The following is a 25,996-nucleotide window of genomic DNA, read 5'->3' as shown; positions in this document are numbered from 1 at the left end:
CGACTCCTTGAAATGCCATCTTTACGCGCTAGTAACACGGCGCGATACCCCTTGCAAATATAATCGACGCTGCGACTGTCTCTCTCGCTCCAATTACTCACATCAAAACCTGTTCAATCTTGTTAGCATTGTGTTGAAACCTATTTGAGAGCAGAATAAAGAGTGACTCACGCAATCGCCCTCTTGCTTCCCCTGCGGAATCCCCATGTCTTCGAACGTAGCTGGCCCCTTGCTTGGTGCCTTGCTTGGCTTGGATGGTGGCGCGGTCGCGGCACTTGGAGCTGGGCTGGGGGCAGGGCTTGGTTTCATATCGGTCCTCTGCATCTGCGAGGGAGGGGCGCTTCCCACTCTCCCGGGGCCAGACATCGGGCCCGGGCCGGGATGGCCGGAAGGTAGCCGTCCCCCCTCACCTGCCACCCGCGAGTGCCGCTGCTGCTGTTGAGGGAGGGCATTGAGCCTGTCGGGACGGCCAGCGCCGGCCGGGCCTGGGTATGAGGCTTGCTGAGGCATCACACGCGAATCATATGGGCGCCCAGGGTGGCTCGAAGCCCCAGGGGGTGCGGTGCCCGGAAGCCCCGAGCTCGTAGTCCGACCCCCACTGGCAGGTTGGTTCTGATATGGGGCAGAACTTACCGGCCGGCGATGGGAGGCCCCCGTAGGGCTCGGCAGCCCGGGACTTGGTTGACGATAGGCGCCGGGCCCTGGATGACCACCTGATGAAATTCTTCCACGGGGGTCTGAATGTTGCGGGGTCAACTGCAAATTCCCCATTGACTGTGAAGCCGGCACGGGTCTCCCCCCGAAGCCTTGCGGCTTGACACCAAAAGCGCTCCCCGGTCGGTCGGCTTGGGGCCCATGGCCGTAAGGATGCTGGGGCCCCCGGTGGCCCGGGCCTCGCATATCATCTTCAGGGTAGGGGGCAGCTGACTTGGGTCGTGAGCCATTCGGGGGGTAAGGCATGTCATCGTCGGGGTACGGTGCCGCAGACTGCGGACGCAAGGGCTGCTGAGCATCCAGCCGAACGTTGAAAGCCGCAGGTTGGCCCGGGTTGGTGGTGGATGCCCTGGAGGGATCGGGTAAGGTGGCATGTTCCGGGCGGAACCCCGGGGAGGGTTGAGGTGAGGTGAGGGGAGACGAGCCATCCCCCCTGGGTGGCCTCGGGGGACCATCCTCGCTGAGCGCCGGCAACTGTTTCCCCGCCTGCTTGAACCGTTCAGGTCTCTTGCCCCTCTGAGAACCGTGCTGGGACTTGATCCTTGTGAGTGTCGTCGTTTCGTGGTCCGTCTTTGACAAGGTCTTGTCATCCCTCAGGGAGTCTAGCCGACTGATGGCATCCTTATTCCCATGGTCAGCGGCCAGCTGGTACCACTTGCGGGCCTCAGAGAGGCTCTTATCGACGTGAATGCCGATCTCATAGTAGTATCCTATGGCGAACTCGCCGGTTGCCAACTTCTGGGCAGATGCTAGCTGTGCATATTTGAACGCCAGCTCCTCGTTCTTTTTGAAGACGCCCTCGTAGCCGAAGAGGAACCATCGACTGACGCCTAGCGCAGCCTCCGCGTTCCCTTGGTTGGCCGCCAGCCCATAGTAGTGTAGCGAGTAGGATGGGTTGAACTCGCAGCCGAACTGGCAAAGCTCGTATGCCTGGCCCATCTTGTGCTGAGCCTTGGCAAACCCCAGGTAGGCAGACTTCTCCACATATACCATGGCCGTCTGGGGGTTGTTGGGCAGCATGGAGTCTGGGATGTAAATATCTGGGAGTTCCCGGCCCAAGAGCATACCATACACGAAGGCACCCTGCGGGGAGTCCTCGTCAGAGCTATCTGCGGCGGACTTGATGCGATCCAGCCCGACCTGGTAGTCCTTGGTCTCGCCGAGCTGCCCGAGCAAGCTCATCATGCCCAGACGGTATAGAGACGCCGAGTCTTTCAGGCCCATGCCACGGTAGTAGTGCTCCTTGGCCTTGGATATGTCGTTGGACTGCTCAAACAGCATGCCCATACGGTATTCGGCGCGAGCATGACCGAGTTCGGCGGCACGCTTGTAGCCCGTGTACGCCTCCCGCTTGTCCACTCGATTCCCAAACTTGCCAAACTCAAGCCACTTCGATTTGATGTACAGAGCTTGCGGGTGATCCTGACCAGCGAGGTATGTGATTATGTTGAAGGCGTCCACCCGCAGTTCATGCTCTATGCGCGGCGTGGAAGGCCGGGGCTTATCGGGGTTTTCGCGGGCAGCAGCCTCCATGGTGATCTCAGCCCAGTTGAGGACATCACGAGCCCAGGTAATCTGCATAGACACGTTCTGGGAGCCCAAAACATGCTTGCGCGCATTCCATAGAATCTCTTCCTTGTCCTCGTCGGATGGAGGGAGGGTTTCGCCCTTCACCTTGGGGAAAGGTGAGAACGAGGGAGACATGCTCGCCATGGTGGGGTCGCTGTTTCGATAATTGCTGGAATCGTCGCTGGCCGGCTGGGATGGTTGCTGGGACTGATCCGGTTGATTGGATGATCGCATCCACGTCGACAATGACGGGTCTCGGGTGTGCTTGGAAGGCTCGCCGTCTCGGGATCCGTGATCGGTTTGTCTTGCTTCGAGTTCCATGCGCTGGAGGTCCTCCTGCATGTTCTGGGGGACTTGGGGCGTCACTCTATAGACGAGGAGGAGACTTGTCAGCAATCATGCCCCACCTCAAAGCTCGTTACAGGCTTGGAGGGCAGAGCCCTCGGCTTCAAAGATGGTAACTTGGTACTTGGTATCAAGTGACGGGATGGTTTAGGCGTGAGGCTAAGGTAGGAACAGGGGCGCGTGCTATTACTCGTACTCCAAGTGTCTGGATGCTGGGTATCTGGACGCAACACCGTGTATCCACAAGCACAGACGTACCTTTGAGGAGAGGGAGCGACGACCTCGGGCATAGAGTAATCATCCCAGCCGCCTGGGACAAAAGTTGCGCCCAGCTCAGGACCGGGCGCCATGTCGGTTGGCTGGTGCGGGGCTTGGCTGTCTGCAAGAGAAATGAAAATGAGAGGCGTCAGCGGCAACGGCTTTTTTTAAAATGCGAGCGACATATGCAAGACGAGGCTAGCATTAGTAGCATAAGAGACTGTGGCGCCGGGCAGCTGACAGGCTATGGGCGAGCCGTCTATTGTGGGAGGAGGGGAATCAGGGTGGGCGAGACGGACGGACGAGACGAGGGGGGGTGGGTTAGTGGGTGTGGTGTGTGCTTGCTTTAACGTGGCGGATATGTACGAGTATTTGGAAGAGATGGTGCCCCTGGCCCTGGTTCGGCTGAGGTATTATCTCCAGGCTCTATCCGTAACAAGGACGAGCCTCAAAAGTCTCCGGCCAAAAGTCGAGGTGTCGATAGTGCCTGGAGAGGCGGGAGGAGGGGTGTGGACAGCGTCGTGGCAGACTGGCAGTTGGCGGTTGGCAGCGGTCGCAACGTGGGGCGGGAGCTTGCGCCACGGCTGCCAGCACTAGGACACTGCAAGACTGGAGGGGCCCTGTTTGCGCCTTTCTGCCAGCCCGTCCAGCACGCACTGGTCACGCTAAATTTGGCTCTGGAGATTTCCACCGGTGGCCCTCGACCGACCCTGGAGGCAGTGCACCAGTGCAGGGGGTGGCGGGGACTCAGCACCTCAACTTCCAGGATCCAAGCCTGGGGCGCAACCCAAAACCGCCGTTGCACAAGATGGCCGGCCGTTGGATGAGGGGGACGTCCGCTTCCGGTGCTGTAGCTGCTGCCTGACGCAATCGATTTGGCCAAATACAGGGGCGTCCACGAATACGAATAGGGGTCGAGGGGTTAACCATCCTCATCGATCCTGGGCAGGCTGTGTCCGGTGCCGTAATAGCCAACTTCCTGGGCTCCCGTCTTCGAGGACGATTCTGCCAAGAGTTTATATTGGGGGTTTGTCTTTGTCTTGCGGTCAGATCCACCCGATGGTCCAGCTGCATGGTCGGCAATCTTGCGTGGTACTCGTAACGTGGCTCCTTGGATGCGGTGCGACGGTGACCATGGGATGATGGAACCTACCCGGTACAGACTTGGGTCGGAGGGGGAGTTGAAGCAAGCAGCACACGCATCACCGGGTTACCCATCCGTCAAGACCTTGGGAAACTTCCTGGGAGTCTTCCCGCCATTTCAACAGAATCAAGACTCACCGGTTACGATGGCGTTGGTGGCCAGTTCATCCAGTCCAGGAGGTAGTAGTAACAGTAATAGTACCAGTAATAGTATGCGATGTCGATCTGGACAAACGCTTGGCGTCTGGTGAGGCGTAAATGGTCCCGCTCTAGGACTCCAATCTGCTCGTACTGGGTCGCGCGTGTGGAGAAACAATTAATATGGGAGCAATACGAAGAAGATCAGTACGAGTATCCGTATTGTATTACTCTGTAGCTGGATGCAGAGAACTGAAGGGCGAAGACTGGGACAAGGTAGGGTGCCGCAGTTCGCTTTTAAACAATAATACGCGTCGAGCAATAATGATAATAAGCTGGCTATGATCCTTCGGCAAGCCACTGGGTCCGCATCGTCAGCAAAGCCACCGGGGGTCCGTGGCATTTCTAGCGGTTCCTGCATCGTCTACCTTCAAATTGGAGACGGAGCGCCGCTCAGCCACACCGTCCGGAGCGAATATGCTATTTTGAGTATCACCTTGTGCACTGGCAATCTAGCATTGCCCGGATTCTGCTCCTTCACCAGCCAAAGTGCAAGGGAAGCACGTCCACCTCATACACCTCATACACCTCATACATGCCCAGGCTACAGGAACAGCAAATCGATCCGGACAGGGAAGGAGCCTCTTCTTTCCGAGGATCCTTTCTCCGAAATCCAATTCGCATCCCAGGGACGTCCGGACGCGCCATTTGTGCCGTTTGTGCCGTTTGAGCCGGCCAACGCCAACCGCTTGGAAAATATAACAATATGCGAGCGAGCCAGCCATCACGACATCTTTCCGGGCTCTCAACTTCCGAAGCGCCAGTGGCTATCGCTCGTACATAGTACGAGTAGGTAATCAATGGCCTTAGATTCATCCGTTGCCAAGTCAGCTTGCTTGGCCAGCCTACCGCTGGTAACGGCGTCATAAAAATGCTCGCCAACCTCTGAAGCTGAATCGCGCGGCTGTGATGAAAAAAGGGGAAATTATTCATAAGATACCCCTATCGACATCAACACTTGTAACTGTTTGCTTTTCGCCATACATGCATGTGCAGCGTACTCGTACGAGTGATTCCTCGAATGTTGATGGAAGCGAGGAGGTTGAGGAGATAAGTGAGTGGACAATGAAGGTGTGATAGACGCTTACATAACATAACGCCCAACCCGCAATTAGAACCGGCAGGGAACAACTTGCGGCCGTCCCCAGTGGTGAGCTAACATCAACCGACAGCTCCCAAGTGCGTCAGCCACGTCCAGCCTGGAGGTCGCCTGGCATTCAGCACTCTGTACACAGACTTGGAATACCACATCCCTCTCGCCCCCACCCCAACGACTGCCTTAACTGGCTTCGACGCACACGAAAACCCTCGCTCGCAGCTAGGCTTACCCTTTCTACAAACGAACGACTCAGCATCCCGACAAGCCGGTGTCGCTACGGCGCCCTCCCATCCACCACCATGGCCGAACGCAACCTCTCCCAGATCCTTGGCCAGCTCAAGCAGTCCCCCTCCATGAACTATTCCGACGCCAACGCCCTCCTCTCCAAGGCCAAGCTCTCCCTTCTCAACCTCAAGGCCCTCACCCCCAACCCCGCCATCCCCCAGAGTACCCTCGCCCTCGCCCGCGAGACATACGAGCAGGGCGCCCTGTTCGCCATCCGGGCCCGCAACCCCGAGGCCTTCACCCGCTACGTCCAGCAGCTCCAGCCCTTCTACGAGCTTCCCTCAAGCCGGCTGGCCCCGAATCTCGCCGAGCGGAACAAGGTCACGGGCCTGAGCCTCCTGCTTCTCTTGACGCAGGGCCGCTACGCCGAGTTCCACTCGGAGCTGGAGAGCTTGGCCAACCGCGAGGGAGGCGGCGGCGACGTCGAGAGCGACAGGTATCTGGGTTATCCTATTCGTCTCGAGAGGTGGTTGATGGAGGGCAGCTATGATCGAGTGTGGAAGGCCATGAAGAGCAGCGAGGTGCCATGTGACGAGTACAGCGTCTTCTCCGAGGTTCGTTTTCTGTCCCCTCACCCCCCCGGGCCGTGTCGCTTGTCAGGAGTGCAGCAACTAACACGCATGTCTCTTCGTTCCCGGCCGCAGATTCTCAAGAACCAGATCCGGTCCGAAATCGCGAGCAGCAGCGAGCGGGCCTACCCTAGCCTACCCATAAGCTCCACCAAATCGCTCCTGTTCCTAGACTCGGAAGGCGACGTCATCTCCTTCGCCAAACATCGCGGCTGGCTAGTCAGGGATGGCCACATCTTCTTCCCTGCTGCAGCTGAGGGCGACGAGGGTACTCAAAACAAGGATATGAGCCAGATGGTGATAGAAAACACACTGGGCTACGCCCGCGAACTTGAGACTATCGTGTAAGAGAGTCGGTGCTGAGAGAAGAATAGGGAGCCACGCATGTATCACATAGTTAATTCCAGCCACGCCAAAGTCCCTGCATCTTCTCAGACAAGTCTCCAAGTTTCCTTTCCTTCGATGTGAACTGGTTTTTATTTCCTTTCAAAAACTAAGATGAACATATGCCACGTCAAACCCCCGTTCATTGTGACAAACGGCACTTTTCCGAGCATCCCACCGATCAATCACCTTCTAGCCATGATTCAACTCCCCGGGTCGTCATCATTATAACTCTAGGCAAAAAGCTTCAGGCCGCTACCATGCTTGCCAATCTCACACACCTCGCAGACCTTGCAAACCGTTCCCTTGTACTTGGAGTGGTACTTGGATCCGTCAAACGCACACGCCTCGAACGGAGTGCCACTATAGATGGGCGTGTGGCTAGCAGCGCAGATATCAAACTCGGCGAACTGGTCAAACTCGATCTCTACCGCATCGTTGGGATTACGCTCGCACTGAGCCTTGGTTTTCTTAGCCTGTCGAGATGTTAGTTTCCACATGTCAAGACTTCCACTCGTGGTGCACTTACGTTCTCCACAATCTTGCTAGCTCCCCCGTTGGCGATGATACGGTTTGCGAAGCTCAAGGCCGAGTTGTAGTTCTTGTTCTTGATAGCCAATTGCATGGCGCTGAGAAGAGCCAGTTGCCGGTGGGGAACCTCAATCTTGGGGATAGTGAAGTAGGCCGACAGCTCGAGGCTTCTCTTCAGTGCCGCCTCATCCTTAGACAGAGTCTCTTGTGTACCCAGCTTCCGCCTGGCTAGTTCAATGTCCATAGCCACAGCGTACTCGCTAGCCGAAGTGATGAGCTTCTTTGCTTCGGATACTTCGTCCTCGCTGGATACAGCATTGATGAGAATGGCGTGAAGAATGCCCTTGAAGAGTTTAAGTCCGTCTTCCAGTTTGTTGGCCTTCATGGAATCGTAACCTTTCTGCAAATCGTTTGCCGCCAGCTGCTCCAAATCGCGCGGTACGATGGGGAGTACTTGACGAGGATCTGTCTCGTCTAGAGTACGACGAACGTAGTTGATCAATGGCGGTAGGCCCACCGATGCTGGAAGGAAAGTCTTGGAGGCCTGATAGACCTCAAGGAAACGGGGCTTGAGAGGAGCGAAGTTGACAGCGCCGACCTGACGGTTCAGTAGCTGCATGGCAGATTCGAAGGAACCGCCAGCGATATGGTCCACTGCGAGAGGTGAATTGCGGGCCCACAAGTCCGCTTCACTGCTGCCAGCACCCCCAGCTTCAGCACTCTCCACGTTGACAAAATCGCTTTCGACTTCAGGAACGACGTCATCGCCCAAGTCCCAGCCGGCGGCATCCTCGTCGTCATCGTCAATGAGGGTACCGTTACGCTTGGACCCGGGCTCATCGACCATTCCATCGTCAAGTCCCGCGCCGTTAGTAGCTGCTGGTGCGTCTTCCAAAGACAATCCTTCGACCTGGCCAAGGAGAGCCTTCTCGAAGAATGACTGGGAGCTAGCTTTGGTGGGCCAGTTTGCCTTATATGTGGGCACAATCGGTCTGCTCGGCTTTAGCGGCTCACCAAGCTTGGGCATTGTGATCTGGTCCTCAGTCAGGCCAGTTGCCTCGAGTATAGCCTGACACTCCTCGTCTAGACCATGAGACTTCGCCGTCATATAGGCTAAGGGGTCTTTTTTTAAGGTCAGCATCTGGAACCTAAAAGTCCTAGGACGTCATTACTCACATAGGTCAATCTCCTTGAACATCTGGATCCGATCTTCAACCTCTCCTAGGTAAATGGCATTCTGGAATCGCGAGGTGTAGTCGCCACGATGCTCGGCGATCTTGGCCATTCTCGCCAGTTTCGAGTGGTCTCCAGTGGCCAGGTATAGGAAGGACAGCTTGTCGAATTGCTTGAGCTTCTGGTAGCTCATTTCGACGATTTGATGGTTGCCATGAGCGAGAGCTTCCGTTCCCAGCCTATTCCAGAAATTAGGTCGGTCCAACTGCTTCGCCATCTCCACAGCGACTTCTAGGTTGCCGCATTCGATAGCGAGGTCGAAGCGAGTGGTCGGATCCTGGACAAACTGGAGAGCAATCTCGGGATAGCCCTTCTTCTGGAGGTATGAGATGATCGACTGGCCGACGAGGCTTGAGTTCTGAATAATGTGAAGCATTTCCTCGTAGTTTCGCTTGACCAGCGCGAGTTTGAAGCGATATTCAGTTGGGTCAATCTGCAGAATTCTAGGCTTGGCGGATCTGTCAAGGCAGTAGACGTTGCGGCCCTTGACACGCACAAGATAAATAGTCTGGTCAAGAGTGCGAACAATGCCATTATCACCGTTAAGAAGGGTGTATTTGACGTGGTTCAGAGTCGAGTACAGGAGAACTCCGGCGTCGTCCCAGGTAGCACTCTTGATGCGAATTGTCTCGTGAAGGCTGCTAACCTGCTCAAGCGTCTTCGTCACAATAGTCACATTGTGCTTGCTGAGTAGGGCTGCATAGAGCCCATCATTGGACCAAATAACATATTTGACACCGTTCACCGAGAGCTCGGCTGTGCTCTTCTTCTGCTGGATATCGTAGAGGTGGACGGCGGTTGGCGTGATGATGAGCAAGTTACCGGTACCACCAAAGTAGATATCCGAGGTGCCAGCCGGAGGCTTGAAAGAGCGGGTGATGTTGTTCGACAGGTCCTTGATGTCGATGACCTGGCTGCTCTTGTTCAGGACGGCGAATCGGTTCCTCGCCACGAAAATCGCCGAATTCCCGGATCCTCGCTTAGATTCAGTGGGCTCAATGGCACCGGAACCATCCTTTGGCAGGTTCACCAGCTCATAGATGCCACCGTCAGCGGGCGAAGTGACCAAGACAGACTTCTCAGCAGGGTTGTAAGACAGAGTCCTTGGTGCGAGCCACGGGCTGCCCAGCTTCTTCAGCGAAAGCAAATTGGGGCTCTCAACGTTCTTCTGGAAGTCGTAGGACTTGACCGTCTTCTCCTTTGTGATATAGAAGAGCTGGTTCTGGTGAACAGCAGAAGCGGGTCGCTCACGCTCCAACTTGAAAACCATCACACCATTGTCATGGCCTGCCGCAAACAGGTTGATCTCGGGGTGCGCAGCTATCACCCAGAAACGGTCGCTCTCCCGTTTGAAGGACTGCACGGCCGTTCGCTTGTTCAAATCCCAAACCCGGATCGTCTTATCTTCGCCAGCGGAAATGATCAGGTCCTGGTGGGGGTGGAAAAGGCACCCCTCCACATTCTGGAAGTGACCTCGGCAAGTATCGACCTCCCAAGCCTTCGTCTCGCTCATCCTCCAGAGCTTCACAAGGCGATCGTCACCAGCTGAAACAATGAGGGGCATTGTTGGGTGGAAGGCCACCCAATTGACTCCGCGATCGTGGCCCTCGAGGACAAACTTGACGACAGCATCCGTGTTTCCAAACATGTCAGTCTGATTTTGATTGGCTCGAGCCATTTGGTCCTCAAAGCTCATTGACGTGGGGGCGGAGTGTTTCTTTCGAAGGCCGGAGATGTCCCAAACGCGGACAGACTGATCGAGGGACGCGGAGACGACGAGATCTTCTTTGGGGTGGAACTGGGCACACATGGCATAGTGATTGTGGCCAGTCATTGTGCAGACTTTGATAATCAAGTTAGAACAGGACCTCGGGAGAGCTGATTTAGGATAGACTCACTCAGAGAGCGATTCTGCCAGTTCCATATGCGGATCGTCTGATCGTCAGAAGCCGAAATAATCCAAGGGAGCTCATGATGGAAAAAGACGGTTCGGATATAGTCCAGATGGCCATTCAAAGTGAACAAGCACCGTCGAGTCTGGTACGACCAGACCTTGATCTTGTAGTCGTCGCCGCCGGAAACGAAGAGCGGCTGGGTCTTGTGGAAGTCGATACCGCGGACTGGGCCATCATGTTCCTCGAATCTGTCGATAAGCGTGCCCATTCGGTAGTCCCACAGTTGAATAGTCGACGAGTGGAGGGAGACGAGGATCCATGGTCTGAAGCGAACAGGGGAGTCAGCATGCGACATGCGTAGAGCTGGGATGGGACAGGCAGGGAGGCTCAGCGCACCTTTTGGGGTGAAAAGCAATGCCTTTCGCTCTCGATGACTTGGACTCAAACTATCCAGACGTCAGCTGCCGGGTATATAGCTCTAGGCCAAGCTCGAAGTTACCTTGGTCAGCATGCCAGGGGAGGACTGCATTTTGGCGGGGAGGTGAAGCCGCAGCTTCTTGCATCAAGGGGAGGGCGCAACGCAAGAGGGAAAACTGAGGATCACCTCGCGAAACGGGCCAATCCACCTTGTCTTTAATTGTTGTTGTAAGCTTGCCAGCAAGGCAGTCCCGAGCGAGAGTTGGCGTGGTGGAGATTCATGGGGTGGGCTGGCCGACTCCTGTTGCGCATCGTGTCCTGACCTCCATGCTCAATTGTGGGCAGGGGGAGGGACCGCATCATTGTTCACCCGAGCTGCGCAGCCTCACCGCCTTCCCTGGCTGTGGCGCCCCCACTAGTACCAGGTACGAATGCCGTGTGTGCCTGTGCTGGGCGCAACGGTTCTCCCTGTTATCGTCCATAATACTACTCCATACTCGCCTTACCTTAGCTGGGGCACCTTGGAGCTTCGCGATAGGTGTCCAGAAGCTTGGTTCGCCCTTGGGCCAATACGTACTCTCGACACACCCATTGAGGCGTGTTGATCCCATTCCACGGCCGAAATATTCACGGCGTCGATATCCAATTCTTACGGCCAACACATAGTACCAAAAATTAAATCTCCTGCCCGTTGGTTAGCTTCCCATTGCACATTCAGAGAGCCGCATGGGACGGTCCGCCTCCCCACCACAAACCCGCCGAGGCCATCGTGCCAGACCCTCACGTCTCGATTGACCCTACCACCGCCATGATACGTCTTTTGCAGCTGCCATGGGGCCTCGCCGGGTTCCTAATGACAGCACTGGGAACTTCAGCCACTCCTGCTGTAAACATAGGCATGAAGGCTGCCTTCCCTGCAGGGCCATATGTTCTCGAGCTTCTGTAAGTTTTCCCCTTGGAAATAAAAAAGGCCCTGCGCTCACCAAAGCAGTGAAACGGCGGCAGCCGAGAACTCAAGCTCCTATTTCCCGCTACTGGATCGAATTGCCAGCGGATACTTTGCATCGCTCTCCACCGAAGCAGACCTATACACGTCCTTCCTAAACGTCTTACACGACGACGGCCACATCACAAGCCCCGAGGCCCTCTCGACTTTCAAATTGGCCTTGTCTCTTCGGACAGCTGCTCCGCGGATTGAGGCGCATTACCAGTACTATGAAACTTCTGTGGAATCCTCGGTCGAGGACACGGGAGGTTGCCAGAATTGGGTTCTATTAGAAGGGAACCAATACTGTAACCCCTCGCTAACCGACCCCATCAAGGATTCATCACTTTTGCTGTGGGTTTACCTAGTAACACTACAAGCCCCTGAGCTAACACCTCTTTCAGGGACGTGGGTGACTTGCCATTCGACCGAACATCGGGTGCTGGCAGGGATGCAGTTCTCTACGCTGACCCAACGTCAGACTCTTTTGGTGCGTTACATCAAGCTCTCTCCCGGGAAGCTCGCAAGGGTGGACTGAGGTATAGGGTCCGGTACCGCCGAAATGAGGCAACTGCAGCGAGCATATTGCCGGTCAGTGGTTATGGGGTTGAGCTGGCGCTCAAGAGGACGGATTACATCGTCATTGACGATCGCGAGGCAGTCGCACATGCATCTCAACAACCTCTCACTACGGTAGTCCTCGATGAAGAGGAGGAAGTTGCCGACTTAACACCACTGTCCACATCCGAATTGGCGGGACTTGGGCTAAAGGCGGCATCTTTCATCATGCATAGTGATGAGCCTCTCGAGACTCTCGTCAAACTTACACAAGACCTACCCAAGTTTTCTACCTCTATCGCCGCTCATGAAATCTCGGAAGACTTTCTGTCAGAACATAAGCAGAACCGACAACAGATGGCTCCCCCGGGGATCAACTATCTGTGGATGAATGGCGTCCAACTTATTGAACGCCAGGTAGAGCCTTTCACCCTGGTCGACATGGTCCGGCGGGAGCGTAATTTCCTGAGTGGAGTCCTCGACCTGGGATTCAACGGGAAGCAGGCGGTTTCACTGCTTGGTCATGAAGAAGTCTCAGCTTCCAAGACGGGCCATGGGAGTCCCCGATTCGACTGGACAGATCGAACAGAAGAGGGACGTGCGATCATTTGGCTCAACGATCTTGAAAAGGACGAACGTTACGCGAGCTATCCAAACTCCCTGAAGTCTGTGAGTAAAGCCTACTTGCCTAGCCACTTCCATCGCACTCTAACATCTTTCAGCTGTTGCAACGCACGTATCCTGGCCAGCTTCCCCCAATTTCTCAGAACATATTTACACTCATTCTTCCCGTTGACCTTACCGATTCTGAAGACTTAAATGTTGTCGCTCAGATATTGAACTTGATGATGCGTGGAATTCCACTTCGTTTTGGACTTGTCCCATTGGCATCTACATCCGACGCTTCCACCCAAGCTAGGGTATCATACCATCTGATAGAGAATTACGGCGTTGAGGCATTAGCCGCTTACCTTGGATCTGTCAAGGAACACATGAAAATGGAGGCTATCGAGGGGCTTCTTGCTGACACGGTTAAACACTTCAACCTTCAAGCTGACGCTCCAGCAAAGACTTTCAATGAAGTCATGGAGGCAGAGAGTTATTCTCAGCAAGTTGAATTAGCACGAAAGTGGTCCAACAGGCTCAGTGCAGATACAGGAATCCGCCTCGTTTTCGCAGACGGAATTGCGATTCCGAGGGAGAAGACCTGGATGCAATTGGTCAGCATGAAGCTTTCCGAGGACCTTCAAACTCTTCAAATGGCATTTATGAAAGGAATTGTTGATGAGGACACATGGGCTCCTGGCTTCTTCCTGGCGAAAGCAGCCCTAAGACGCAATGCATACATCTTGCCAGAAGACAACGGATCACTGCGCATTCTAGATGTTAGCAAGATTTACAGTGACCACGACGATCTGTTCGACAAAGTCCCGGTCATCGAAAGCTATGCCGAGTCGACTAAAGAAAACTGGGCTGTGCTCTCTGTTATTGCAGACATCTCCTCAACTGCTGGCCAACAGCTCCTGCTGGAAGCTTTGGAATTCCAGCGAGATAACCCAGGCATCCGTCTAGATATCGTCCATAGCCCCGAATCTGGTGAATCCGCGTTCAAGGTCAATGGAGCTCTACGCGCCACGCAGAGACGACTAGGCGATGTGAAAACAGCCGCCGGTATCAATGAGATACTAGAAGCGTGGAGTGACTCAGAGGACGATGATGGTTTCAACGCCGCCCTCAGTAGGTTCCTATCCGCATCGAAGCTTCAGCCAGGAACACAGATACTGCTTTTGAACGGCCGAGTCATTGGACCAATCTCCCTAGAGGACTCGTTTCTGAAAGACGACTTCCAACAGCTTTTGGAATTTGAACAAGCCAACCGCATTCTACCCGTCTACGCGGCGGTGGACGACCTCGGTCTCGGTGGGAAGCTGACCGACCCCATATCAGCGGCTAAAGTCACCTCCCTTACTGCCTTGTCTACCATTTCAGATCTCCCTGAGGGCATTTTTGAGTCAGCACCTGCAGTTCGAACGAATCTCTATGACGAATGGGAGTCAAGATACACAGCTATCGAGTCTGGGGATCCAAATACCGCAAAAGTCCACATCGCAGGTCTTCTGAACCCTCTCAGCGAACAGGGACAAAGATGGGCACCGATTTTGAAAGTTCTCTCAGAGCTGGATGGGGTGTACTTGAAGCTTTTCCTCAATCCAAAGGAGAGGATTGAGGAGCTGCCTGTGAAGCGTTTTTTCCGCTATGTTTTGGAGTCGAAACCGTCGTTTGATGAGACCGGGAAGCTCAAGGCTTTGAATGCTACCTTCAAAGGACTGCCCTCAGAGGCCTTGCTGACAGCCGGTATGAACGTGCCACCAGCATGGTTGGTCGCTCCAGAGGTGTCAATTCATGATCTCGACAACATCAAGTTGAGCACAATCAAGAGTGATGTTGAAGCTCTCTATGAGCTGGAGCACATTTTGATCGAGGGTCACTCTCGAGAGGGCAGGGGAAACCCCCCAAGAGGCGCGCAGCTGGCGCTAGCTACCGGCTCGAACCCTCTCGTGACAGACACCATTGTCATGGCCAACCTTGGATATTTCCAATTCAAGGCTAATCCAGGATTTTACAACATAAGGCTCAAAGAGGGCAGAAGTGCCGATATTTACAGCATTGAGAGTGTTGGTGCCCAGGGCTGGGAGCCAATACCTGGTGACGAGGGCACAGAGGTGGCCGTCATGGACTTCCAGGGCACCACCTTGTATCCGCGACTAAAGCGAAAGCCGGGAATGGAGGAGGCTGACGTCCTCGAGGAAGACGACAGTTCTGGAGACAATATTGTTTCCAAGGGCTTGAAGTTTGCTGAGAGTCTGTTTGGGGGCTCTAAGAAGGATCTGGCCTCTGCAAAACAGCATGCCGAAATCAACATCTTCTCAGTCGCCAGCGGCCATTTGTACGAGCGCATGCTCAACATCATGATTGTGTCAGTCATGCGAAATACTAAGCATACAGTCAAGTTTTGGTTCATCGAACAATTCCTTTCTCCGTCTTTCAAGGACTTCATCCCCTACATGGCGAAAGAGTACGGCTTCGAGTATGAGATGGTCACATACAAATGGCCGCATTGGCTACGACAACAGAAGGAGAAACAGCGTGAAATTTGGGGGTACAAAATTTTGTTCCTCGACGTCCTTTTCCCCCTTTCGCTCGACAAGGTCATCTTTGTGGACGCAGACCAGATTGTCCGCACCGACATGATTGATCTCGTCAACCTCGATCTGAAGGGCGCGCCCTACGGCTTCACCCCCATGTGCGACTCTCGCACTGAGATGGAGGGCTTTCGATTCTGGAAGCAAGGATACTGGGCTAACTATCTCCGCGGCCTTCCCTACCACATTTCGGCTCTCTACGTAGTCGATCTCCGTCGGTTCCGAGAACTTGCGGCCGGTGACCGGCTAAGACAGCAGTACCATGGGCTCTCTGCCGACCCGAACAGTCTTTCCAACCTAGACCAAGATCTGCCGAACAACATGCAGTTCCAGATTCCTATCCACAGCCTGCCCCAGGAGTGGCTCTGGTGCGAGACATGGTGCAGCGACGAAGACCTAGCGTCAGCGCGAACAATTGATCTCTGCAATAACCCGGAGACAAAGGAGCCCAAGCTCGACAGGGCCAGACGCCAGGTTCCAGAGTGGACAGTCTACGACGATGAAATTTCCGCGCTTGACAGGAGGAGGCGGGGCGCTGAGGCACGCACTGAGTTAAAGGAGGGTGGGAGAGAGAGCGTCAACACAAAGAGCCGGCGGTTTGAGGATCCCGTACACACAAAAGATGAGCTCTAGAGGTTTATATCCAGTTCTGTCATTTCAGTACATATCTAGATAGATAGTCATATCATGTTATGCAGGCGTGAGCTAATACACTTCAGTCTGATCGATATTGCAGAGTTTGTGTGGGCTCAACACACAAGGCACCATTCCAATAGTTGTTAAGCTGTAGTACGGATGCTTGGAAGTCTTCGGATCCGCCAATCATTCCATCTACAAATTGCCCGACACGCAAAGACATTCGGAGAGACATGTTGTGTATTCAATTTGTGTTTCAGGGACCGAGTGCGTTTCCCGCCGACGACATTGTGCGCCAAACCGAGATGCCCTCAAACTACGTAAGAAGAATGTTATTCTAGTCCATATAACCCCAACCGCGATGTCTTTCCCTAGACCGGCTATCAAACCACGTCAGTGAACATACCAGATGGTACCCTTTCCCATAGGCTAATTCAGGAGTCCTTCCGAGGCGTCAGCCACGCGCCATGTCTCACCCGAGTTCAATCGAGACACGTTGAAAGGGTAGCAACAGAATCCTGAGAGAATCGGACTTTTTTTTTTATTTTTTTATTTTTTTATTGAGATTAAAGGTAGGAATTCCAACGCTTGCACAAACCAGTTCGCCTCGTATATGTGGTATAACGGCCGTCTAATCCCAATCCATTTCTCAAGAGATCCCAACCCAACCAACGCCCAATGTTGCAAAACGGGCGGCGGCAAAAAGAAGAAAGGCAGGGCAGGTGGAGTAAGTATCGTCAGCAGAGCCCATGGTCGTATGCTGGGTTCCACAGATAGAGAACTGGCAAATGCTGTTCTTCACATGATGGAAACATTAAAAAAATATGACAATATTGAAATGGTGGGTATCATGTTTCCACAGTCATCGTTCCGTCCCCAGCTCCCTCGGCTAGAACAGAATTGACCTAAAAAAAAAGCGAAATACAAGGGATTGGATAAAAGGAAAAAGAAAAGGGGGGGGGGGGGGGTTCTGGCGCAGATCAGCGCGTTTGGCTTGTCTCACGCTCTTCCCGAATGGAAGTCATGACTGATCCCGAGTTACCCCCTGCCATGTAAGAGTGGCTGGGAGGTGGCATGGTCGCAGAGCTCATGGTTAAAGTCGTGGCACCAGCAGCAGATGAGGATGTATTCTGGTTGGTAAGTCGCGCTGGATTGATGCCTCCGTCGCCATTCGCGGCATGCGGATTCGGTGTTTCGGCAGACATTTCTTTGTGCAATGGGGAAGAGTGCACCGGGGAGGCCGACTTCTTGCTTTGCGAGTCCCCAGTGTTGCCACGGGATGAGTTGCGTGGGGAGACACGGCCAGTCTGCTCTTTAGTTAGCTACCTGAAACTCAACAAAGAGTTGGTCGTTCAATGCTATACGTACCTGCTTGGCCCAACGCAAGCCACAGCTGTTGCAGAGGTCTCTCTGCCCGCTGGGACCCCGTCGCCACTCTGGGGTGTTCCTCGTGTGGCAGTTGGCACAGTCCCTAACGATGTTGCCCACTCCCTTTCTCCGCTTCCTCTTCTTCTTATTCGACAGCAGGCTCCCCAGCTCCTCGGCCAAGATACGATTAATCTTCTCCATCTGCCGGAGTTCAAACTGCCAGCTGGAACACTTGGTGGTGCGCAATTCATCAAACATATTGTCATCTGACGCCAGAGCAGCATCCTGGGTCACTAGGCCAAGTGTTCCGGCCCCTGGCTGTGAAACCTTGCCAGCGGCTGATATCTGGGTATCTGACTTTGCCGCTACAGAGCCGGACTTGGCACTTCCCGCCGGCGCAATGCTTCGTGAAGAAGCCTTCAGCAGCTTTGTCTGCGCCAGCAAGAAGGACGGTTTCTGACCCTCGACCGCGTCCCCTGGATACAAGACTGTCTGCGCCTGGAGAACCTGACCCCGGCGGTTTTGAACTTCATGCTTGCAGGTGACGATTCTGCCCCTTCGAGCTTTTTCGATGGCGCGCCCGAATTCTGGACGAGATTCCTTGCGCATAAGTTCTTGGATGCTCGTGCCGACCAGTGATTCTGGTTGCAAGTCTAGCAAAGACCGGATGTTGGAGGAAACAAAGAGGAACATGCCCGATGTCGATAGCTTCGTCCACAGCTCGCTATCCCCAATTCCACCATTTGACTCCAAGCTCCATCTGCTTAGCGCAATAACGGGCCGTTTGCGTCCCACGAGAATGATGCATTTTCGGCCTTTTCCTTGTTCTACAAAGAGCGATCCATGGCTCTCGAACCACGTGTAGCCGCTGTTCTTCCGCCTTATCCTGAATACGATATTGACCGGGTTTCCAGCCGACGTGTCTTTCAGCTCCCTCGTTACAGGTACGATGTCGGACGGGTGGCATACAGTGGACAAGGAGTTGCCCACGAGGTCGGCCGTGTCGTATTCGAGGACCTTTTTGCATGATGGAGACAGGTACAAGAAAAGCCCCTTGAGAGACAGGACATGGATAACGTCGTCCGTATTTTCCAGCAGCATCTTGTCCCAGGGCTGTTTGTGCCAGTCGGAAACCAGGCCCTTGGGGCTGTACTGCTGCAAGAGATTCGAGACATCGTCCACACCAAGCGTCTGACCATTGTCGGGCTCCCAGTGGGCTGAAGCGGGCGGCGTCCAGATGTACTGTCCAATGTCGCTGTGCTTGTAGTTGACCTGCTGGTCAGAGGCGATGGCATCGGGGCATTCAACAAGGTCAATCTGAAAGCCGATGAAGTAGCGGATCTCGTCTGTGTCCCATGGGATGGGAATCATGGTGAGGAGATTGAGGAACGGCTTGCCGCCCTTTCGATAATTGATAAGGCTCTGCTGCACCTCTCTGCCTTCTTGGATCATCTTTTTGAGGTTGTACACAGCGCTGTCATCCACAAACTCTCTTTTAGACCCTGCCTCGACCTTCCCATCGGGAGCCTGCAGGAAGCGGCAATTCTGCCCAACAATCTCATGCCTACTATAGCCGGTGAGGTTCTGGAAATTATCGGAGACGTAAATGATGGGACAGTCATTCATGGTGACATCGCAGACCACAAAGGCGCATGACATGTCAACAGCTCCGAGATGTATCTTGGGGTTTTTCCGAGTGGCCACCAACCAGAGTGCCTTGAGCATATCAAAGCCGCTCTTAGAGTAAATCGTTTTCTTCTCCTTAGATTCTTGAGGAGGCGGGGCCGGGCCAGTTGCTGGGGTTGCCGGGTCTGAGCCAGAGCCAGGGTGAGGCATGCCGACCGACGTGGACGAGTGACGTTGCGTCAGTGGGGGTGGCATAGCCTGGCCGTATCCCCCCATATTGGAGTCGAGACCGACGTTGCCAGACGGCTGGCCGTGTGAGGGCTCCATAGAATCAAACTGGGGGGTGACATGCATCATATCGTCCTCCGCATCGTCAACGGCGCCGAGGGGGCCAGGAGCCTTACTCGCAGTCGCGTCAAGAGGTCCGCCATTTGACCCCATGCCCATGGAAAAGCCGTTGCCCACATGGCCCATCTGACTAGGTGCATATTGGCCGGCCATTGAAGTTCCGTCAGACGTGGTGAACATGCCCAGAGGCTGTGACTCGGTTGCCATCGGATCCATGTTCATATTGGCGAAGGTGGAGGGAATCATGCTGCCCATCAGATCGGGTGGCAGAGTGGTGTAGTCAGAAGGGTCCGTCATGTAGTTTGCCATCTGGTCGGACATGTTGAGGTTTGTCGTATTGACAGTTTGGAAGCCAGCGGACATTGGTTGGCTGAACTGGTACCCCCTGAGGTCGCCGTTCCCACCTCCAAAAGTCATGATCTCTCCAGAGCCGGCGGACGACATGCGACGCGGGCCACCGTTTTGTGACACATCGTTTCCGTAATTTTGAGGCATGCTCCTCCTCCTGTAAAGACTGTCGTGGTTGTCGCTAATAATGTCATCCAGAGAGTCCCCAGCCATCGATCCAGAATTTGGTGCTTGGCCGGGAATTTGGGAATGCTGCTGCTGCTGCTGCTGGTGTTGGTGATGGTGGTGCTGCTGCTGTTGTTGCCGTTGCTGTTGCTGTTGCTGCTGGGAAAGCTGGCGTTGAAGGTGGTTGTGGGTGTAGAAGCCATCCATGGCCGCAGCATTTGGCCCCGCGGCCGGCCGGGGCGTTGAACGTGAGCAGGGAATCTGGTGCTCGTGTTCTCAAGTTGCGAGAGAGGAATAGGCCTATGCCAAGCGTCGTCTAGAGCAAGGCTAGCAGATCATAGAGCTCGACAACGGGAGCTGCGGTAAAATCGAGGCATACGATGGATGGAGTGGGTCGACGGGGGATGATAAGAACTGGCGAGAGGGAAACCCCGCCAAAAAAAAAATATAGAGCAGCACGGTCGAAAGGGGTTGATTCGTTAGTAACGATGAGAAGGCTGTTCCGAGGGAAGGAGATGTTGGGCTGGCGTCGATCAAGAGAAGCGGCACCGAGAATCGAGCAGCGGGAACTCGAGCTTTTGAGGGGTGCTGAGAGTGTGGGATATGGGTGCGCCCTCCTCGGTAGTGCAAAATTGCACGGCGGCACGGCAGGCTGGGGAGGCGCGTCGTCGGGAAATTCGGGATACGGGATGCGAGAGGGGCTGCTCGATGCCACGCGAATGATGGCAGACGTGTCGAGTAGGAACGGTGCGTGCAAAAGGTCGAGGAAGAGCTGAGTTGGAAGATGACAGGTTAGGAGACAACACGACAAACGGTCGAGGAGTTGCGGCAAACGTTCCAGCGTGGAGGAGTGGGGAGACCTAGGATGTATTTGCGTCAGTAGTTGGCAGGTACCCGTTGAGAGTGGTACCTGCCTCCTGACAGTACCTGGACAGCTGGAGACCGAGCCACAGCCTCCACAGGACGCTTCCAAGGTTTTTAGGTACCTAGGTAGTAACTGTTTATGCCCCACGCAATAATCGAATGTACTACTATTGCCAAGGTAAGACTACTTTACCCTCTCAAAGTGAAAAAAAAAAAAATTAGGAGTACTTGGGCAGTATTCGCCCCTTCCCATTAATCATTAGCCATTAGTTAGTACATAGGAGTATTATAGGTAATAAAACACTTCAGTGGGCGGGTTCTCCCCAAGCTCCCAAGTTGGTAAACCCAGAAATGTAACCACTAAGGTATACGAACGGACGTCCCAGGAGCAGGTCGGCCTTTTTTTTAGTGCATCCATTGCAAACCCAGTTGTCACAAACAAAACCCGGAATCCTAGCGTTACCAGGGAGTCGTGCTACGTAGTAGCAAGTATCCGTATCCTCTGTTAGAACTCTAGCAAGATAAATGGCTCGGAAATATCCGTACTTGCTTGGTACTAGTAGTATTAATTATTGTACTTCGTACTCGAGTAGCTTGCTGTGACCATGGACTATAGCAGGTCCTTGCTTATTTGCCCAAGGTAATAGTAATTTTTTTTATGTTCTCGGTTGGCGTACGATTACCTACTTAGGTACTTACGTATCACTGTACGTACTCGTACCTAGGCTTGGTCGGCGAAATGGTAATCAAACCGGCAGAATGAGGGGTAAATGGGTCCATGCAGGCCCCATCCTACCCTCTTGGTATACGGATACTGGAAGCTTCAAACACACATACGTCACTCACCTTCTAGTGGAGAGTAATTCCCAATGTTCCCGGTAATACGTATTCGTAGGCAGGCAGGTAGCAGCCCAGACATGACGCAATAAAAGCCCCTGACGGGCCTGGGCCGGTCTGCCATCCGAGGTACAGGCTAAGTTACAATCTGATGCCGTGTCTGCTAGCCCCGGGATGCTTAAGCACATAGCGAGGTCTAGCTAGCTTTTAGACCTAGAATATAGCTACCTCAATTTACCATCCTACTAACAGTAGCTGCTCATGACCAAGTACTATCCCTACTGCTGGTAAGGACCACAGAGTCGGAGTATATTGGACGCCCTTATATTATGGCCCTTTTTGCTCCAACGATCGGCGACCATTCCCCCAAACAACTCGGCCAATAAAACAAACATACCTGTTCGGAAACTAAGAGGTCTTGCGGCCTCGCTCGCCTAATCGCATTCCTAGTCACATCGATGGGCGGCAGGCTGCCAACTTGAGAGAAGATACTACAAAAGGGTGTGTTCAAATTTAGACGCTACGGTATATCATGATTCAACCCCCCTTCTCCTTTGGCTACCTATCTAGCCAGTTTCTCTCATAGAACCCCCCATCAGACGCATGCCTTGCAATTCACTCTTGCCCCCCGTCTCATAGAGCAGATATCGCAACCTGTACGGACAATCCAACCTGGCAATCTCGTCTTAGGGATCAACGCCAATGTGCCTATAACACCAGAGGGATAACACCCACCCCTTCTCAACTCATCGAGCTGTGGCCTGCTTATGAGTCGAACGAACCCCCATCCGCTCCTTCATTATACCATATGTAGATATCCTCGCCTACGAGAAATATCCCATTATCGTCTGTTGCGCCTCGGGTGCGAATTGTTGGAGGAGCGGCATGGGGTCCACATTGGCCGCCGTTAACAGCGCCTTGGTGGCACCAGCCACCCGACTAGCCGTCTGGCCTTGCAACGCCTCGGACTCGAGCGCTTGGGCGATGAACACAAATACCTTGCTGGCCTGGTTCATCACCGCCGGGTTTCGTCTGCTCGCATGTTAGCAGGCTACGGAGAAGAGGGTTTGGATTAGGGATGTACTTACTGGTCAATGAGTTCCGCCAAATATGCGTAGGCGTAGGGCGCCGCCTCCTCGTCGTTAATCACGGGGAGTGTGTCGATCCACTGAGTGATCAATTGCTGAGTGTCCCCGACGCTCCCGGCGTTGAAGTGCAGAATCTTCGCAATTGCCGCACAAGCATTTTCCGTCGCATACACGTTATCCTCGTTCCTCGCCTCCGGCACCTGCGTCACCTGGAAGAGGAATGGAATAGACCCGCTTAGGAACTGAGCCCAGGGCGCTCCGCCCCGGTGAGCCGCGACACCAACTCCATAGGCCGCGGCCTGCCTAATGGCTGCAGATGGATCTCGGCATCCGTCAATCAGAGGCTGGGTGATGTAGTTCGCATACCGGATGCTCTCTGGTCCGCAGTACTCCAGCACATCATCCATGATGCAGAGGCCCCATTGCCGCTGGGTTGGGTCAGGCGACTTGAGGAATCCCTCGTACGTCGGCATCAAACGCTCCCATGCTGGCAGGAAGGAAGCACCATGGTTCTTGAAGATAGCATGGAAGGCCTTGTTCATATCCGAGAGCAGTGTCTGATCATCTTCAATGGCCATCAGCGTCTCCTCTGCCTCGTCTTCCGCGTCCTCAGCTGCCACGCCCTCCTTGTCCTCGGCTCGCTGATTGACCCGGTCTTTGTAGTCTTCGATGGCTGAGTTGACCGAGTCGATAAATCGAGACATGCGGTCAGCGGTAAGACAGTTCTTGCCCACCACCTCAACGGACTCGTAGAAGCACTGGTACATCTCGGCGAGCGTGTCGATAGCCGGCTCAGCAGGAAGGACCTCTAGAAGCTTGTCCACTGACGCGTTCCACAACCCCGCAAGTTCGTTTGACTGGGCGCCATAGGCCTTCTTGTAGGAGCCCAAGAGCTGCGGCACTAGCTTTGCAGAAATATACCGCACTGGGTCGTGGAAGAAGAATGCCAAACCGGGCAAAGCAACCTTCTCCATGATGTTGGCAACGTACGGCGCAAACGCTCCCTCAAGTACTTGGGCGTACACAACCAGGAGCTCAATCGCCATGTGCTTGTCATCCATTGTGCTTGTCCGGATTCCAATCATTTTTCCCTTGAGTGGGACGAGCTCCCATCCTTCTTCATTATGCATCGCCTCCACCTGTTCGTCATCATCCAGCAACTGAATGTCGGCCTTGGCTGTTGCCAGCTCAAGCAATGGTGGCATGACATTGTCGAGGAAAGGAAGGAAATCGGTTTCCATCACGCGGCACATGCGTCCCCAGCAGTGCATGAGGTACTGTGCTTGCGGGTCGTCTGAGTCGGTTATGTTTCTCTGGATATTGGCAAGAAGATTGACCAAAAGCATCGCATCCCCGCCGAGACGCTCCTTGCCAACAGCCAAAGCAATCAATGTAGCACACTCCATAGCCTTTGCACGCAGGAGTCTATATTCCTTCTCGCTTTGGTTTTGGAGTACGTTGACGAGAAGAGGCATAAGTGTATCGTAGTACTTAGCGAACGCGGCCTCGGCGGCATCTGCGATCGTCGCGATGGTGGAAAGAGCCTGCTCTTGGACGTATCTCTGCTCGCTCTGAAGGAGTTGGAAGAGGTTGGTCAAGAGTTCCTCCAGATAAGGCTCCAGGACCGACTTCTCTGCCTCCTCGCAAAAGTTGACTAGTGCAGCCGCAGCGTGTGATTTAACGCGGCCTTCCGGGGATCCAAGAACGGGAACTATAGCCTTGAGGACACGGTCATAGTAGTCAGTCTGCATCTTTGGGGCGAAGTCGGTGCTCATCTGGCCCAGGGCATTGCAACCAGCCCATCGAACTCGAGGGTGGGCATCACTAAGAGCTGGAATCACTAGGTCCAATACTTGGCTAAGCTCGCCGATCATGAGATCACGGCAGCCTTCCGAGATTGCAGATATAGCCATGAGAGCAGCATGGCGATCTCTCCAGGCCATCGAGGTCATCATCCTTGGGAGCCAGTTGAAAGTTGGCGCAAGGATAGTCTGGCCACCAAGTTTGTTTGCCAGCCGATCCATAGTTTGCTCCCCAGCAACATGATTCTGATCACTCTCATCCTGGTCAAGCTACTCCAAACGTCAGTTTAACGAACAAGCCAAGAATTCCCTGAAGGACTCACGTCGTCGGAGGCCAGCCACTCGGCAACATCGTCGTCATCTTCTCCCAGGTCGGTCATAAGGCTCAGACACTGAGTAATCATGTCATTCGTGTAAGAGGGGTCCTTGCGGCACATGGCCGACGCATAGTCCGCAAAAGTAGCCATCAGTTCTAGGGCGTTCTGTCTGCAAATATTATCCAGTTCCTTGTCCTGGATCACCGAAATGCTGAACTGCACGAGGTTCGAAAAAAGCGGTTTGAACATCTTCGGGGCAGCCTCGGCAAGGTCGATGAGAGCAACCAGAGCCTTGCTAAGATCGTCGGAATCCTGGGAGTCCTTGATGGGGGGAAGGATATTGAGAACACTCGGGATCAAATCGTAGTACCTTGCCTGTGCCTTCTTGCCAAGGGTCCGGAAAAATGCAGCGAATGCCTCCATAGCTGCGAGGCGAACCTATCGAAGATGTTAGACATGCTTTTGTCGCAAGAGGAGCCATATCGTCCTCACCAGAACTGCATCATCGGTGAAGCCCTTCTGGAAAGCCTCTAGGACCATAGTTTCGTGCTGGTTCTCGATGACCGCCGGGGTCGTCGTGAATACTCGAAAAGCGCATGCTCGTTTTTCAGGCTCGGCGGCCTGGCTGAGCTGGAAGAGAGCGCTGAGCAGTTCCGGCCAAGGATCATCTGTAAAGCAACCCCATGTCAGCAGCCTGGTCGCCAAGCCTCTCTCCATCGATCAGTGGCCTCAACTAACTATTTTCGGTGTATTGTCGTGCGACCTCCGCAACGGCGTGGCTGATTTTGTTGCGAACGTTTCGGTCAGTTTCTGTTCCGAGGGTCTCAAGCAGCTTCTGGCGGATAGCATGTGCCTGGTCGGCAGACAAGGAGATGAACATGTCCAGGGTTGCGCCCGAGTCTATTTTTCTTGCCTTGGTCGCAATACGGCGGAATATCACGGCGGCAAAGGTTCTCGTCTGAATGAGAAGACATAGATCAGTTACACAATCCCGAGATGGAAAGGCCAGGTTAAATGAATGCATACCGCAACATCTTGGGCGCCCTGTACTTGCTCAGCAAGTCCCATAAGAAGGACTTCTGGGCGCGTGCTCGTCCAGTTATTCTGTAGATGCTCCTCCGCCTTCGAGCGAATGGTATTGTCGGTGGACTGCAGAGCTTGCAGAAGCTGGGTCAGCTCCGCGTGGATCTCTGGCGAGAGGACCGACATGG

General features: G+C 54.1%; 6 protein-coding genes across 6 annotated transcripts; 2 read left to right on the top strand and 4 right to left on the bottom strand.

Moving 5' to 3' along the window:
• Positions 1 to 102: 102 nt before the first annotated feature.
• On the bottom strand, positions 103 to 2,978 carry ACO1O0_007417 (uncharacterized protein; the record flags this gene model as incomplete). Its single annotated transcript, XM_083196790.1, has 5 exons — positions 103 to 109; positions 172 to 192; positions 634 to 737; positions 790 to 2,650; positions 2,887 to 2,978. The coding sequence occupies 5 exons, from the start codon at positions 2,976 to 2,978 to the stop codon at positions 103 to 105; spliced, it is 2,085 nt and encodes a 694-aa protein (XP_083047998.1).
• A 2,647-nt stretch (positions 2,979 to 5,625) lies between these two features.
• On the top strand, positions 5,626 to 6,528 carry RPN12 (proteasome regulatory particle lid subunit RPN12; the record flags this gene model as incomplete). Its single annotated transcript, XM_083196789.1, has 2 exons — positions 5,626 to 6,165; positions 6,256 to 6,528. 2 exons carry the CDS (start codon positions 5,626 to 5,628, stop codon positions 6,526 to 6,528), a joined length of 813 nt encoding a protein of 270 aa, XP_083047997.1.
• A 269-nt stretch (positions 6,529 to 6,797) lies between these two features.
• On the bottom strand, positions 6,798 to 10,752 carry ACO1O0_007415 (coatomer subunit alpha; the record flags this gene model as incomplete). Its single annotated transcript, XM_083196788.1, has 6 exons — positions 6,798 to 7,040; positions 7,094 to 8,217; positions 8,272 to 10,170; positions 10,227 to 10,546; positions 10,620 to 10,669; positions 10,723 to 10,752. 6 exons carry the CDS (start codon positions 10,750 to 10,752, stop codon positions 6,798 to 6,800), a joined length of 3,666 nt encoding a protein of 1,221 aa, XP_083047996.1.
• Positions 10,753 to 11,448: 696 nt separating this feature from the next.
• Positions 11,449 to 16,019, top strand: KRE5 (UDP-glucose:glycoprotein glucosyltransferase-domain-containing protein; the record flags this gene model as incomplete). Its single annotated transcript, XM_083196787.1, has 4 exons — positions 11,449 to 11,582; positions 11,632 to 11,979; positions 12,030 to 12,852; positions 12,906 to 16,019. The coding sequence occupies 4 exons, from the start codon at positions 11,449 to 11,451 to the stop codon at positions 16,017 to 16,019; spliced, it is 4,419 nt and encodes a 1,472-aa protein (XP_083047995.1).
• Positions 16,020 to 17,002: 983 nt separating this feature from the next.
• Positions 17,003 to 20,084, bottom strand: ACO1O0_007413 (white collar 1; the record flags this gene model as incomplete). Its single annotated transcript, XM_083196786.1, has 2 exons — positions 17,003 to 17,329; positions 17,391 to 20,084. The coding sequence occupies 2 exons, from the start codon at positions 20,082 to 20,084 to the stop codon at positions 17,003 to 17,005; spliced, it is 3,021 nt and encodes a 1,006-aa protein (XP_083047994.1).
• A 2,318-nt stretch (positions 20,085 to 22,402) lies between these two features.
• PSE1 (importin PSE1) lies at positions 22,403 to 25,994 on the bottom strand (the record flags this gene model as incomplete). Its single annotated transcript, XM_083196785.1, has 6 exons — positions 22,403 to 22,610; positions 22,667 to 24,738; positions 24,792 to 25,223; positions 25,278 to 25,453; positions 25,524 to 25,743; positions 25,812 to 25,994. 6 exons carry the CDS (start codon positions 25,992 to 25,994, stop codon positions 22,403 to 22,405), a joined length of 3,291 nt encoding a protein of 1,096 aa, XP_083047993.1.
• Positions 25,995 to 25,996: the final 2 nt, after the last annotated feature.

The sequence above is a fragment of the Amphichorda felina genome (genome assembly GCF_050947745.1).
Source record: "Amphichorda felina strain 45539 chromosome Unknown scaffold_7, whole genome shotgun sequence".
Taxonomy (NCBI): domain Eukaryota; kingdom Fungi; phylum Ascomycota; class Sordariomycetes; order Hypocreales; family Bionectriaceae; genus Amphichorda; species Amphichorda felina.
The sequence above is the reverse complement of the archived record's forward strand: the minus strand, read 5'-3'. Positions and strand labels throughout refer to the sequence as shown.